The 16,362-nt window shown below is 45.0% G+C and overlaps 1 protein-coding gene across 8 annotated transcripts in view; it reads left to right on the top strand.

Moving 5' to 3' along the window:
• The window catches only part of NSD1 (nuclear receptor binding SET domain protein 1), a 56,853-nt gene that overhangs the window by 18,388 nt on the left and 22,103 nt on the right, over nt 1-16,362 (top strand). For 7 of the 8 annotated variants that reach the window (XM_058848845.1, XM_058848844.1, XM_058848851.1 and 4 more), the window contains 7 exons: nt 1,268-1,440; nt 3,386-5,966; nt 9,358-9,473; nt 9,618-9,909; nt 11,662-11,771; nt 12,812-12,881; nt 13,195-13,313. In XM_058848845.1, the coding sequence (XP_058704828.1) occupies nt 1,268-1,440; nt 3,386-5,966; nt 9,358-9,473; nt 9,618-9,909; nt 11,662-11,771; nt 12,812-12,881; nt 13,195-13,313 (3,461 nt within the window). The remainder of the gene's footprint in view (nt 1-1,267; nt 1,441-3,385; nt 5,967-9,357; nt 9,474-9,617; nt 9,910-11,661; nt 11,772-12,811; nt 12,882-13,194; nt 13,314-16,362) is intronic. The other variant, XM_058848850.1, reaches the window with a different exon arrangement.

Genomic DNA, 16,362 nt, shown 5'->3' with positions numbered 1-16,362 from the left:
CTTGTGCTGAAAGCTCTTCTCTTGGGATTCGAGGAATGGTGTTTAGTTAAAGGCAGTTTACCTTTTCTCAGCAAGCTCTTGACTTGGAAGATTTTTGGAGCTGGAAGGTGTAGGCTCAGTGGCTTGAGTCCCAGAACTGTGAATGGGGTGGATGAAGCCTGTGATCTTTGCTCTTGGTTTGATGTTGTTCTCATCCTTGTTTGTCATCCTCTCAGTGGTGTTGGTTAGAATCTCAATTTCAGCATCACTTAAGGCCAGGCTGCCGCACTGTGCTGGCACCCTGGAGGAGGCAGCACAAACCAAATGGGCTGAACGTGTAACCTGCCTGTTCAGAGAGTGAAGGTGTTGCCAGGAGAAAGTTAATACATTGCAGCAAACTGGAGGGAGAAGTTTATATCCCTTGTTTTTAAGTGTTGCTTGCTCTGTTGTAATGCTTGTGACCGGGCCTTTTCCACCAGCACACCCAGTACTGATTCAGTTCTTATTTGTACCATGTGCCTTCAACATTCTTGCTTAGAAAGTACCTTTAAAGAAGCTTTGAATGTGCCCTTATGTTTGAATTTCTTCTCTTTCTTTGCACCTCTGTGCCTGAAGTATGGAGAGACTCACTTCAGCTAATGTTGTGTCATGTTACACTTAATCTTTCCAGTGTGTGTGTGCATGTGTTTGCTTAAATGCTGCTGTTCATGTTTTGTGTCCTAAATAAGACTTTGTTTGGTATTAAAACATTGAACAAGATGGGATGTATTGTGATGGGGGAGGCTCAACCTGTGTGAGTAAATCCTATCCAGAAGGATGTCAGTTCTGGGTGTTTCCAGCACTGTTGTGTTTTCCCAACGGTCAAGTGCTCTGGACTGTTTAATCATTAATCAGGGAGTAGCAGAAAAGAAATATTTTGCCTGGTGTGTTGTGTCTCTTGAGGAAAAAATATTACAATGTTTTTGCTTTTTTTTTTTTTCTTGTGAGCAATCTTTGCTGTAGGAAGATGACCAATCATAGGCATGTTAATCAATTGTTTGCAAGAAAAAAATCCCAAACAACTTAAAAATAGAGTAGCAATGTAGAATATAGACAGCAACAGCAGCAATCAAAGGGGTCTCCCTTAACTGTGAGTAGAAATCCCCAGAACTGGCATTTATGTGGGAATGTTGTTAAACAAAATGTAATTGAAAATTACCTCTCAAATTGTTACTGTTTTCTGTGTCTCTTTTTGTGTCTTTATTCTGTTACATACAAGGGGTTAATTCTGTTGAATTTCTTGAAATAGTTTCCAATCAGAGACCATACCGGGAGTACTATGTGGATGCCTTAGGAGAACCTTCAGAGAAAGCCTGGGTTGCTGGGAAAGCTATTGTCCTCTTTGAAGGGAGACATCAGTTTGAAGAGCTGCCTGTTCTCCGGAAAAGAGGAAAGCAAAAGGAAAAAGGCTACAAACATAAGGTGAAAGAGCTGTTTTCTGTAATATGTTTTTATTTCTTTGAATCTGCACAGTACAAAATATTCCTTTATGCCTGGATTTGTACTTTGACAGCTTCTGTGAGAATGACTGCAGCAAGGCAGCCAGGGAAGGGATTCTTTGCGTCCTTACAGCAGCATAGTTTATAAACTGCCAGGAGTTTCCAGGCTCTCTTCTGTGCTGGGGTGTGGCCTGCTGCTTGTGTTGCCCTGGACAGCTCTGGAAGGCAGAGGAATCTGGGCTCCATTGGTGTGGGATCTGTTCAGCAGCACAGCCCTCTCCTGATGGGGATTGCAGCACTGCTAAAAAACTTCTGTGTTCTCTGGCAGCCTCCTTTGGCTGATCTGAATCAGAGGTGGAGTTGCATGCTTCACTAGATCACTGGCTGAGATAAAGCAGTGGGTTTTTTAGCACTGCTTCAGTAATTCTCTTTATAGAAACCTGTTAGGAGTTATAATTTGACTTGGAAAATGCTTTGTCAGTGAGCCTGTGGGAATGAGTTTTGTGGCTCATCGCACCATCTCCATTTCCAAACATAACAGCCCTTAGCAGTTGTAGCCAGTTAATGTAATGTGACACAGGGGTCTGGTCTATGTCTTTAGGAAGGTGACTGCAGAAATTAACTCGTTAGAATTGCTGAAGTGAAGAACTACAGAGGCTACTGTGTTACTGTAGTAGAGCAAATAGTTACACTAGGCAATGGTATCTGGTTTTTCTTTTACTCTAAAGCTTTATAACCTATGTTAGTGCAGAACCATCAGATTGAATATGCTGTTGCAGATGTGAGTCCCTGGGGGCAACAGCCTTATTTGGTTTTTCTTTTCCAAGGGCATGTTCAGTATCTTCTTTAAGGACTTCTCTCCTTGTGCTTCCAGCTCTGCCAACAACTAGTGACATGTTCCCAAGTAACTTCTCTGGTCCTAGAAGTGCTGCATGGCTGCAATTTCGTTCAATATGGAAATGGAGTGCCAGCATGCCTGCAGCTGAGGGAATCAAATGTTTGTTGCTCACATAAATGTCCAGGTTTGCACCCCTGGAAGCCAAAATTGATGCAAAGCTGAGAGTATTTGGCTGGATTGCTATCAGGCTTCATAAAACTTCTTGAGTGTGCTGAGATGAGACTTTGTTGGTTTGGGGTTTTCTTTAAAAGAAAAGTGTCAGCAATGTGAGTTGTTCCCCCTGCCTTGGAATTGGTTTTGTTTTTAGGAGCAGTTGTGAAGCTTTTGGTTTGCTGTTGTGCAGCCAAAAACTACACACGCAAATAAGAAACAAGTTTCTTGTTGATTTTGAGTATTAGCAGTGGTTCCTGTTAAGAATGCAGAGAGCTTTCTGGTTTTTCTAAAGATAGAGTTAAACTGGGAGACTTCTAAGGAATGGATGTTGTGATAGAGCACATCTTAGATGTGTGTAGATCTCATGTTTGTCCCGAGGTGAGTTGATGGAGAGGGCAGATCGTGCTCTGGATTCAGGGGATGCAGGAAGAATCAACAATGAGTACAGCAAAGAGGTCTGCTCAGATATTTTGAGGAAAACAATGCTGCATTTGCCTTGCAAGGCTTGCTGGCTGTAGCTTTGCATGTCTGTGCCAGGGACCCATACCTTATATGCATTGCTCTTTACAGGCTGATGTGTTCAGGATGTGTTGCGTTGTCAAGACATTTGGTTCCTCCAAGACCTGTACTTGCTAGGCACCTTTTTACTGTTCTGGGAATGCACAGGGCTCAGCTGGAATATACAGGGTGCTTACCCAGGAGCACTACTCCCTGTGTCTGCCAGACACAGTCTCAGGGAATCCATGTGATTGTCTTAAAGATGCAAAATGCAGGAATGTCACTCTGTTCTATGCCTTGTGCTCATCTCTTTTATCTCTTTGGTTACCTACTCAAATTTTGTCTTTTTTGTTGTTTTTTTTTGTCTCCGACTTTTAAGGTTCCTCAGAGATTAAGGGCTAAGTGGGAAGTCAGTGTTGGACAGGCAGAAGATATTCTTCTTGGGGGGCCAGAGGATCAGAAGTGCAGCCAGACCTCCAGCGAGCCGGACAGTGAGAAGGACGTGGAGTTGGAATACTACACCAATAGCCCTAGAGCAGAAAGGGACACGCAACTGAACGGCTGCTTTAAATCCTTGGCCTTTGACTCCAGACACGTGGCCAGTGAAAAAGGAAAATTGCTCATCAAGCCACACGTGAAAACAACCTCTGAAAGCAGAAAAAGGACTAGAGTAAAAAAGAGTGGCACAAGAGGGGAAGCATCGAGGGAAGAAATCAAAGACAAAACACCAGAGAGCGTAGTTAGAAACGTGATTGTTGGGGACCTACCAGAGAAACACGCGTCTCACGAGCTTCGCCGGATTGCCAACAGCCTGACAGCATCCAGTAGCAGCAGGGAAAACCATTTGCTTTCCTCCTTTGGAGAAAGACATTTTGAAAAGACACCTTTAAAACCAGACTGTGAGAATCGTAAAAGTGATGCTCTGAAAAACACCCTCCAAGGGGATTTGTTTTCCAGCCCATCTTTTGAGAGAGAGAAGAGCTCTCTGGGCATTTTGTGCAGTTCCAAGTTACAGATACACTATTCTGCATCTGATGCTGGTGTTGAGAAAAAACGAACTGAATCAGATTCATCCTCTTCCCTCTCTGATGGTGGGAATAGTGATGTAGATACCATGGACCAAAGTTCAGAAAGAGCCTCTAGTGCTCTTGAAGTTAGTGATTCTTCAGATAAAGTGGAGAAGGACTTTCCTATGACATCAAGTGGAAACATTAAACTTTCCATGTATCTTTCTCAGAAGAGCAGCAGAAGGGCCAGGAAGAAGTCGCACAGAGATCGCAAACCTCTGGGAGGTTCAGTAACCAACAGACTCGATGCTGAATTTGCAGATGGGGAGCTTGAAGTAGGTTTCTCTGATGCTGAGATGTCATTGACACCTCTTGAGTGCTCTTCGGATGTGAGAAATGACAATCTTCCCCTAGCAAACAAGCACACTACCCCCCAAAGTGTTTCCAAGGACAGCTCCTGGCCTGCTGTTACAAATCAAGCAATCTTGAAACCGAAAAGCGTGAAATTACCCCGAATCAGGAGTATAAAATGTAAACATAAAGAAAAGGTTGCTGGGTTGGAGCCTTCTCTTGCAGAAGAGGAGGGTGGCGTGAATCGCTGCTCTTCAGATACCAAAGGTTTCTCTGGCCTTCCGAGAGATTCTCTTCAGAGAAGTGGAAAAGTTGATGGTCAGAAACTGTTAAACAACATGCATGAGAAACCCAGGGATTCTACTGAAATCGAAACAGCTGTGGTGAAGCACGTTCTGTCCGAGCTGAAGGAACTGTCATATCGGTCCATGAACGATGATGCCAGTGACTCTGGCACTCCAAAGGCCACAGTACCTTCGCTTTTTGCTTCTGCCCCTGGTCATGGTCGTTTGCCTATTGAACCAGATTACAAATTCAGCACCTTGTTAATGATGTTGAAGGATATGCATGACAGTAAGACAAAAGAGCAGCAACTGATGACTGGTCAAAATATAGTCCCATTTCGAAATAGCAGCACAGGTGATGGTTCTGGAAGCAATTCAGCAAGTGGTCTCAAGTCTTTGTCTATTGTAGGTCCCCCATATAAAATAGAAAAAAATGGAGATTGTGCCCAGGAAACAGTAACTCCAAACTCCGCTATAAGCAGCTCCTCATTTTCACGCAATCCTCCAACCAAGTTGACAGGGATTGGTACTGGTAAAAGGGAGCCTGCGAGTGCTGCTGTTTCTGGGACAAATGGCACAAATTGCATGTCCAAACGCAACTGTTCAAAATCTAAGCAGTCATCAAAGCTTGGAGATAAAACAGTTTCAAACAGAAAGGACTTAAAACCAGGAGGGCCAAGTAAGTTACTAAGTCGGTTACCCAGAGATTCAGGAGAACATGCATTCCGTGGGCACGGTTCGGTTACCAGTCCTCTAGGGAATGAGGCAGAAGATACTGAGAGGAAAGAGTGTATTGATTTAACAGAGCATTCAACTGATGAAGACTCTGCCTGTTTATCTGATGACAATTTAGGTCGTGTTGGAAGGAGACCTGAAGCTGGTAGAAATAATGAGAGCTGCAATTCTGCTGCAAATGGGGAGAGTCCAGACTTGGATTCAGAGGCAAATAGTGAGAGCTCTCTTGGTGATGAGTCTAATGATATAAATCACGTAGCACCCAAAAAGCGATGGCAGCGTTTTAACCAAAGCAGTGCTAGATCTAATAAGCACATCAGTAGATCTAGGGAACAAGGAAACTTGGAGAGTGCCTTTGGCCTGAATTCTCGTGGCTTTTCACTGAAGGGAAATGAGTGCTTGGGACGTAGGCATTCCCCTCATTCAAAGGTGCTTGAGGGAGACCTGGCAGTTCAGGACTTTGAGAATCGTTTAGACTTAGTTGATAAACGTTTGAATGTATGTGGTAAGCCAAACACCAGTGTGATGGACTCAGAAACAGAGCTTGGCAACTTTGCTCCCCAGTCTGAATTCTCTGCACAAGGTAAGGGAGCTGGACTTGCGCCAGAGTATTTGTATACATTTTACACTTTTTCATTTAAAGGATAAGTTACAGAACTTGTGGCTGTCTGACAATGTGAAGATGTCTACGTCTGAGCAGGAGAAAGTGTGGGACCTTGGTTTGAGTTCTCTGTAAGCATGGAGAGCAAATGAGGCAGAGTAATTACGAGCTTGTACTCAGGTTATTGGTCAGAAAATTTTACACACATCAAAAATCTTTAGTTTTTCCTCAGTGAAAGGTAAAATAAATCCTTCTGAGCCTGGGATTTTTTATTTTTTTTTTTAGCTTGCACCTTCATAATGTGTTCCTTAGTGCCACAAGCTTGGTGTTAGTGGGAGAGGTCAGTGCTAGAAAGTTCCGGGAAACTGAACCTCAATGGCTGCTCTGGTTTTTATCTTTCATAATGCTGACATAGTTTGTCTTTGGTTTCTTCTGTAGGATTTCAAGACAATGTGATGGGAGTTCTTTGGGTTTTAGTGTGGAGTTATATTAGCTGCTCATAGTGACTTGTGGAGCCCTACAGATTTCCTGATTTACAGTTGTGGTGTGGCTGCCTGATGGGTGAAAGAGAACAGAAGAGAGGGAAGCTGCCAGGGAGGCTGGGCTGGAGGTGGGTCTGGAATATGGCAGACAGAAGTAAGGCAGCACCATTGTAAGGGAAATGACCTAGGAAAGAAGAGGCTTCTGAGCACCAAAAGGCAAGAGAGTCCTGCCTCTCACACAGAGGTGGGGACATTTGGTTAAAGCCAAAGGAAGAAATAAAAGGGTGTGTGGAATGAATAGGGCCAACAGAACCATATTCAACATGTACCATCCTCCAGCTTCTGCAGGGAATTTGGGAAAACACACCTTAATAAAACCAATAAAATTAGGTTTTTGCATAGGTTTCACCAAACTAAATTGCTCCAGTCTAATTGAGGTACCATAAAATAACAGAACTCATAATTTTGAGCCTGTGTGCATTCTGTCACTTATATGTTCCCTCAGAGCACATTTTGATGTGTGTATTTTGCTTTTTGTGGTTGGTGGAGGCGGCCTGCACTTCTCTTTCAATTGTGGCAAAGGCAGGGCCTGGCTTGGTGGTTGTGGGACCTGCCCAAGGCAAGTTGTAGCAGACACAGAAAACAAACCAATAGGGTGTAATACATGGGGTAAAAGTTCTGGTTTTAAATCATGATCATCTTAATCATTCACTGACTCCTCTGGCTGGGTCTGTGTTTTTGAGGAAAAGTGTATAGAGGAGGTGAGAGGATGTTCTGGGCTGTGCTGTGGGTTCTTCCTTCACACCAAGATCCAGACAGCTTCTTAGGGCTTCATGGTGGTTTGGTGGTTGAAGCATCCCTGCAATGATGCTGTGTGAGGTGAAGATAAAGGTCTGTAGAGAGAGCTAGGGAGGAGGAGGTGCTGAGAGGCAGTAAAGTTCAGAGGGCAGAGGGAGAGGAAGGCAGTGGGATCTAGGTGAGGTGGCAATAGTGAAGAGAGTGTAGAGGTTCTTGGTGCTGTACACAGGGATGCAGCAGCAGCAGTCAGGGCCTGGGTTTGCTTGCAAAAGTGACAGATCAGCAACTGCAGTGTAAACTAATTAATTCCCCTGCCCTAAATAGCATGTGAGCTCTGCACATCCACCCCCTTTTGTACAGATTTGCTGTGGGGAGGCACCAAGGACCGCTGTCAGGGCTGCTGTAACATCCCCAGTGCTGGTGGGACTGAGTAAACCTCTAGTACTGTGTTGAGACCATTCCTTTAGGTTAGGCAAGGGCTAGAAAGTAGAGAAACTGAAGCTGGAAACTGGACTGACTGCAGTGCTTTGAGAAGATGTAACCCATCCTTGCCCAAAGCAGGCAGCTTCAGTGTAAGAGATCAGAGCATATTGCAGTCACAACTGTGCCATTTCCACTGAGCTCAAACTACATAAAAGTCTTCATCATAGTTAAATGGCAGCATTGGCAATTTTGCCACAAACCTTGTATAGTGGTTTAGAGCAAATGAGGCAGAAGTGAAGATTGGTGGAATTGGCTGATGTAAACCAATTTTATAAATAATAGTTTCAGCAGGTCTGTGATTTGGCACTGTCAATGTGCATTTGGGATTCTTGTACAGGATTCCTTTTGGGAACAAAAAGCAGTTAAGCCAGCCCTTCTGGCACAGTGCTGTGTGCTCTGCTGCATGGCTTTGGGGCTCTAAATAGTTGCCTAGTGAGGATACTCATCCCAAAATGCTTATGTGCTGAAATGCGTGTTTCACTCAGACACCTGTGCAGAGTGTTAATAGAGGCTGAAAATAGCTGTGTTTGAGAAAGTTGTTTCTTTCTTCTCTTTTGGCCAAGTTTGACATTTTCATGCTTGTTTAACCACAAAGCCACAATAAAATGTAGCAGTCATGTCCAACATCCCCGTTCAGAAGCGTTGCATTGAAATGCTTTGTTATAAAATGCTTCCTTTTTAAAGAAGAAAGAGCCACCTCCTACAAATGAAATGAAGCAAAGAGAATATTTATTGTTTGTTCCAAAACTTCCAGAAGACCGCAGGTGTTTTCATGACTAGGGGAAATCATTGGGCAGTATTATTTAATCATTTCAAATGCTAAAAAAGGAAAAAAGTCAGAGATATTTAGAGATATTCTGGGAAGCGGGAAAAAGACATAAATGTGCATCATCTTGCTTTTGCAGCTTGCTGAGAGGAGATATTATAGAGTGTCAGGGTTCAGGTGTTTGGAGCTTGCCATGCTTTGGTGTGTTGAGGTGGTGCAGCACGGGTGGTTAGAGTTGTGGTGAGGAAACACCTTTTACCTTGCTATGATGCCACACTGTGCAGAGACAAGAAGTGTTGCAGTCACTGGCTCCCTGATGTCATTGTGCAACAAACAAAGCAGTAAATGGGCTTACAGTAGCAGATGAGGAATTTGTAGTATATGAATGCCAGGGAGGAGAGGAAGAGAAGGAATTAAGTTTATGTGCTAGTGAAACCAGTGACTGAACTGTGTTATGGGGAAACAGTGTTTTCCTGTGCCCCTGCACTAAAACCAAAAGAGTTTGGGTAAACAGCAAAAGAATAATGAGTTGCTGATGGCCTTTGGTTCTGGCAAGTTAGATGTAGCTTGTAGGGACATGTTGTGTGAAATTTCAGGAGCTTCTCAGTCTGATGTGTTTTAATTTCTTACCTGAACTACTTGAAGTCCTTAAGAATCCCCCCTGCTAAGTTGGGATTTTGGAAAATAGGAAACTCAAAAATTCTTTAGGCTGTCTCAAAGAGAAAGAATTATCAGCTCTTCCCACATGGAACCTCTGGAAGAGAAGGCAGGAACAGCTATTATCCACAGATGTCTTGTGATCATCTCAGAAACACAGTCTTGAAGCTGCTTTCCTTTTTCTTAGCACATTCAGAGAGGAAGCGCCTTAGAAAGCCGAGTAAACGGCTTCTGGAATATGCAGAAGAATATGATCACTTGTTTGCACCCAAGAAAAAATCAAAGAAGGGCCAGGAGCAAAAGGTGGGTGAAGGCCAATGTGCTCTTCGTGGTTATTACTCCAGGGCTCTGGTCTGTGTGTGTTTATGTTCTTAGTGGCTGAGTGTTCTTGCTGTGTGCAGTGCCATGCAGGATGAATGTTTTCACCAACATATTTCACCATGCCAGGTGAATTCTGTGACGAGGTCTGAATTTGAAGGAGGCGTTCCCGCACAATGCAGTCCTGACAGAGATACCCAGCGGGGGCCAAGTTCTTTGGTTTCAACTCCATCTTCAACCAAAGAGTCCCCTCCTGTCCTTGAAGCAGAGTCCTTCTCAGAACTAGGATCCCACTCCACTGATCCCCCTAATCAAGTTCCAGGAGGATCTTCAGATTTTCCAGAGGTGGTGGTTCTGTCTTCCTCGGATGCTTCTGAAGTTTCTGCTTCTCCAGATGCAGAAGAGGGATTCCTGAAATCAGGTAAGTGGCAGGTTATGTGATGCTGGTTTTGTAAGTGAAAGTAACACAAGTTCAGTGGAAAATGATGGTTGGGGCAGCATGAGAAGGAATGCTGCTGCTGTTCTGTTCTTGCCTTCCTTCACTCACTGACTGTTCCTGTGTTGGGAAGGGAGAGAGGGCAGGTGCAAGGGTGTCCAGTGACCTGGTACTGCTGGCTTTCTATAGACTGTGATTGCCCTCTTTATATCCTGGTACAGAATGCCTCTTTTGTCCAAATGAAGGAGGCCACAACTCCTTCTCTTAGTCCTTCCTCTCTGTGCTTCCAAACAGTGACATTCCTTTACCTTGACATTCTCTTGTTGCAGTAAACCTCCTTGGTGGATGAACATTGCTGTGCTGAGGGTGATGCACAAACTCTAAGCTGCATTGTTCATGGAGTGATCTTTTGCTGTCCTAGGGAGCTCAGGCAGCTGTAGCACAAAACTCCCTCTGGAAAAACTTTCTCCTTAAGAGGTTCTAAGCATCTGTAGAAATTTTTGGAGACTGGTGTGAGCAGGAAGCCAGGACCTTGGCTTTCAGTAAGGCACAGTGTAGAAGGAGTGTGGTCTGAGGGGCCTTTTCCAGCAGTGTCAGTCTCAGGGTCTCCTTTGAGTACGTTTATTCTCTGTTAGCATCTAAAGACATGTCCAGAATTAAAGCCCTGGTGTTCTGGCTGTGCTAACTTGGAGGGCACACTGTTCCTAAAGGGCTTGTAGTCCAAAAAAATAAATCAAGCAGGCAGATTTATGGTCAGTGGGAGGTCAGTTAGCCTGTCATGTGTGAGGGAAGAGGGATTGCCTCTGGAGACTTGTGAGTATCACAGGGAAGTGGGAAGTTGGAGATGATTAAAGGAGGAAAAACTGAGGATGGGAACCCAAGATTGGAGATGCAGGAGAACAGAACAGGCTGCAACAGTGGGAGCAAACATCCCGTCTGCAGAGGCTGTGTAGCTCTTTTCCCTCATTTCCCCTCACCTCTTACTGAAGCACACAGAGTGGGCAGAAGCTTGTCTTGAGGGTTAGGAATGTGATGGATGAGCTGTGCCTACAGAGGTGTCAAAGGGCACAGCTGAGACTGTCGAAGCCAGTGGATGAATGGGGTGGGATGGTAACAGGCTGTGGCTGTGAAGTGTCTGCACTCAGCATCAGCATTTCCTGGTTCTAAGTTTATACTGTTGCCAAAATTAGTGAAGCAGCTCAGGTCTAGCAATTTGCTACCTCCCAAGGGTTAGGATAAAGCTTGAATAGAAAAATAGTGCAAGTTACACCTGGTTTTGTTGGGGTATCTTTTCTCAAGTAGGTTAAACCAGGATTGTGATCTTCAGCCTGTTTACTACAGCAGCATGAGTGCTGGTGTGAGGGGTGTGGGAGTGTAGGCAGGGCTGTGTCAGTGGTAGGACTGGCTTATGCAGATCAAAGTGTTTGGGGAAATTATGATGTGAATTGTGCTGCCAGCATGTGTTACCTGCTGGCAGTGAGTTCACAGCCTCTCTTCTGTGGGTGGATTTTTGTATTACATATTGAGGTGAGCCTGAAGGTCATGGCAGACTGAGGTCTGTTTTTATTGAAGTTGTACAGAAGCAGGTAATTGGCATCTCTGCCCTAGGAGCTTATGATCCCAAAGACAGGGTGAAGCAGATTGTTTTGAACTGTTGGCTGATATTTACTTAATGGTCTTAATCTGATTGAAGACAAGAAAACCCCTGTTTATCTGATGTGAAGGGTTTCATTACAGGAAACTTCGAAAGCAAGCGTCAAAGGAAGCCCACTAAAAAGCTCTTGGAATCAAATGACTTGGATACTGCCTTTATGCCAAAGAAGGAGGAATGGACTCCCCAAAAGAAGGTACTTAGCTTCCAGCACTTTTAAAAGCCAGATAGAAAACAGGCCTAGACAGCAGATCCTGCTAAACAAGACACAGTGCAATGGGATGTGGTTTTTATATTGGCTGTGGCCCAGGAGCAAAGGTCTACCCTTCCCAAAGGTGCTGGTTGCTGTGTTATGGTGAGATAATCCACTGTCCCCCCACCTCTCCCCCCTTGTAATGGGGATTGGGTAGTTCTGGTTTATAATCTTTTTTTTTTTTTTTTAATTGATTTATATGAAGGATCATGTGGATGCTGACTGGGAAGGTATGAGCAGAAATGTTCTGCACAGAGGCTGTAATGTTACACTGTCCCTTGAACTTGAACCTAAGGCTTTGTCCTTTTCCATCAGACTTCCTCTGAGCAGTGTTCTCTTTGTTACCTTCCCAAGTGAGTTGGTGAATGCATGTAAGTGCAGAGCTTGAAGCAGGATGGAGGCTTGAGGTGAATCACATGTAGGATACTGTGTTTGGTTCAGATTTTTAAAGAAAATGCTGTTCACCTCCACTGAATACTCAATATTCAGTGACATGGTTCGGAAAAAAGCAATTTGTATTTATTTCATATCATGTGCCTGCACAAAACTTGTTGCCACTGTTTCTAAAGTTGAGTAGTAACACTTCTTTCCTTTTTCTTTCACTGTGAGGCACAGTCTTAGTACAGGTATCACCACTGCAGTAATGTAGAGGCCAGTGTATTTGAGTCTTAAGGTCTGAAAAAGTAAAAGTGTAAACTCAGAAGAGAGTGTCTTTTCCCAGCACCTTACAGAGTATTAGCAGCCTTTTTGAGAGAGCACAGGAAACAGTGAATGGTGATGATGAGCACTCCTGCCCAGAGACAGACTTTTACGTGTGTGATTTATCACACACACCAAATATTTTCTTGTAAAATCTCTGATGACCGATGAATTGATGACATGGATGGTAAGTTAGGTGTTGCAGTCATTCCAAAAGGTTTCATGGCTGAGGAGTGTGTGCCTCTGTTTTCATCTGGTGACTTGACTCTCCTGTCTGTTTGTAGGGTACTGGCCCTTCAGAGAGTGACAGCTCTGAGCTCTACTCACCAGCCCACTTCCAGGAACTGGGAGAAGGTAAGTGAAGGCAGGGCTAGTAGGGCAGACTGTTGTGACATTTGGATCAGTGCCTGTGGCACTGTGTGTGTAAGTGCTTCGTGTTCTGGGTTTAGCAGCCCAGCAAAGGTGCTTAAACCACTGTGAATTGGTGATTCTCTGATGGCTGCAGGGCAGAGTGCCTGCAGGTTGGTATTGCTCCAGCCCTTAGGCCCTCAAAGAATAGAGAATCCAGCCTGAATCTCTCAGAAAGGCTGCAGAACTTGCTGGTGTCACGTGCAGCAAGGGAATTATTTCTGCATTTTCCTTGAATGCTCTTTCTGTTGCATCCCAGCTTCTGAAAAGCTCTTGGAGAAACAGCGGAAGCGGAAGAGACAGCGCCATACCTCTGCTGCAGTCCATTCCAAGAAGGAGAAAAATGAGGAGGGGCTGGGGGAGACCCCACACTCTGAGGTACTGTTGGGTCTTCATGCTCTCATCCCTGTAACCTGTTTGCTCCTTCCCAGGGTACTTGGCAGAGCCTAAGCCAGAGGCATCCTTTGGCCTGTCATTTGAGAATTTGTACTACTGATGCAGCTGCATCAGCTGGGGTTAGGCTGAAGACACCTCCTTGATCTAGTAGCTATTTTATAATGAAGTTTAACTCAGGCTCTGTTTTCAAACTGCTACTCAGCTAATTCTCTGTGAGAGAAGCTGTTCTGAATTCATGGAACCAGGTTTTGCCTGGTGTCTTGCTTTGCGCCTCAGAAAATCAAAACTGTTGTAAAAGATCTTCTCTGGGGGTGGGACTCTTGACCTTTCACACACCAGCACAAGCAATAGACTGGACTTCAGCCCCTTCTGCTTGCACCTGAGCACCAGGATGAGCCGAGAACCCCATTGAGGGGCTGGGGGGGACTGTCTGTGACTGCTCACAAGAGCCTCTGATTGCATTCTGCCATCCAGCAGAAAGGGATAATTGGGGCAATTCCCTGTACTACATATTAGCAAGATCAGTGTACAAATACCTTGACAAGCATGTTTTGCCTTTTAGGAATGAGCCAGTTATCAGCAAGTGTAGGGGAAGCAAGACTTCCTGGGAGAGGCAGGACACCTCTGGGCCTCTCGCCATCGCCTCTCACTTCCAGTGGCCCAGGTTCAGCAGCAGGCAGGATAGTCAGTATGTATTTCAGGAGCCAATTATAGATAAATATTGTTATATTTGTTGTTGTAACACAGTTTACAGGAGAACAAAAACGTCACACCACTTCAAACAGTTCCTGTTGCATTTTGGAAAGGGCATTTCTGATAAAGCTGATAAATTGGGGTAATGCCCTTGGTCCATGTAAGCTTTCCTGTGCTGGTGTTAGTGTTCTTCTTGAAGTGTGCTCAGCTGGACTAATGTTTTAAAACAGCCTGTACAAATACCTTTGCCAGTGCTGGGCAGGAGCAGTTAACATTGTCTGCTGTACCCACTAAGGGACAGCAAATTCTCTGTGAAAAGAGGGGCAGTTCAGAGCAGCAAAGATCCTAGACCATGGCTCTGAATCCTGTACCCACCACTCACTGCAGAGGAAACCCAGTCTTAACTGCCTCCAGCTGTAGACATTTGTATTGAGTACCAGAAGTCAGGTATGGTGTAAACCATGCAAAAAAAAGTCAATGCTTGGCACCTTTGCTGGCATCCCTTTCTATGTGATTGTGTCTCTTCAGCTGCTGTGGTGGGTGTGCATCCCCTGGTGTAGGTGAGTGCATCTGGTATTGGGATGCTGTGGAGATGCAGTTGTGCCTTCATGTGGAATTCAGACCATGCTGGTCCCTCAGTGACTGCACACATTGAGCAAGGAGCTCCACTTTGCTAGGAAAAAATATATGGTCTGATGATACAGGACAGTGAAGCCTTGGGTCCAGCTGCCTTCCAAGGAAAAGAGGGCAGAGGAAAGCTTGTCAGCCTGGGCTGAGCTAAGCAGCTTTCTCTGACCTTGCCTGTCTGTGGAGCCAGGAGTGCAAATTTACAACATCAGGGCAGTAAGAGACTGACAGAATGGGATGGAAAATGCTGTTGAAATGGTTGTCAAGGTTGTGAGCCAAGGTCAGGCCGTGCCAAAGAACAGGTCAGGCTTTGGGATTGCGCCAGACACAGCAGCAGGGATTGTTCTGGAAGAAGACCTGGGATGAGCCCTTCTTTCTGCAGGAGGTATGTGGTGTTGCAGTGCTTGTGCTGGGTAGAGGAAGGAGGGGAAACAGTGACAGGTACTTGAGTGACGGCCTGGAGTGGCAATGCCCTTTTCCATGTTCACAAGGGAGAGGCCTTGCCCATCCTGCCTAGCTCTGACATCCCTTCCCTGGACAGTTCTGGGAGCAGTGTTAGAAAAAGTCTGTACTCTGTAAGGTATGTTGGACTGGCAGTAGCCTGTAGTTGGGACTTTTTTTCTTCCAAAGATGTCAGTTTATACCATTCATCTTTGTATTGAGTACTTCAGTATAACTTCAGTGCATCTGTGCATCACTGCTCCACAGAAGGTGCATGGCTTTAAAGTGTCCCCAAATAAAATCATACTGCTACACTCAGGGAATAAGGGAAAAAGCCAACAGTTCCAGGCAAAGAAATCATCATTATCTGTGTAGAATACTAGCTCCAGGTTCTACCAGCTTTAAACTTTAGAAGATATTGATATCTTTTCTTTGCCCAGATTTAAAATGTGTTCAAAAGCCATTCAATTCAGCTTACAAGCTTTAGTAGCACCGCAGCTCAGACTTTCCCATACAGAAAGCAGTGCAAAGCTCCCTCTCGTGATTGTTAGCTGGACAGTCTGCACCAAGCAGGCCTGGAGGTGTGGGAGCGATGGCTGCTGCTTCTGCCAGCAGTTGGAATTCCTCACAAGGTCTCTCAGGTGTACTATTTGTACCTGGGTATACAATGGCTACAGCTTGGTGACCCAGGGAGGAGCTGGCAGCTGTGCAATGAGATCACTCAGCTACCTGCAGTGAGCTGGCATATTTAAAAGTGGCAGAGTCCTTAAAATGTTCTGGCCCAAAGCACGTAGCTAAAGGCATCGCTTTGGTGCAGTAGTAATGGTCCTTAAATTGTACCTACTGTGGAGTGGCAGCTGGGGCTGGTGAGGCCACTGCAGTGTTCCCTAGACCTCCCAAGTGGGCTGGAAGCTGGCAGAATGGTGTTTCCTAGCTCTTAGTTGCCTGTCCTGACAAAATCCATGGTGCTGATGCCGTGTGTAGCTTCAGGACAGCCGTATTTTGTGGTAGAAACAAGTGTCTCTAGGATACCTGCTATTCTTCCCTCTTAGTGCCTGAGCAGAGCACAGTGTGTGGTTGGGCCTTTATCATTTGAAACCCATCTTCTCCCCAGGATGCTTTCACCCGTGGATGTTGCAGGCAGTGCTGTACACTCGTACAGGACAGGGGGAGACTCCACACCTCAGTCAGGATGGGGTGTAAATGTCCTGCTGTGCTGCTCGTTTTAGGGTTGGCTGACTTGATACAAACACAGGCCTTGAGTACCTTT

This window comes from Poecile atricapillus, chromosome 13, assembly GCF_030490865.1.
Source record: "Poecile atricapillus isolate bPoeAtr1 chromosome 13, bPoeAtr1.hap1, whole genome shotgun sequence".
NCBI lineage: Eukaryota > Metazoa > Chordata > Aves > Passeriformes > Paridae > Poecile > Poecile atricapillus.
The sequence above is the reverse complement of the archived record's forward strand: the minus strand, read 5'-3'. Positions and strand labels throughout refer to the sequence as shown.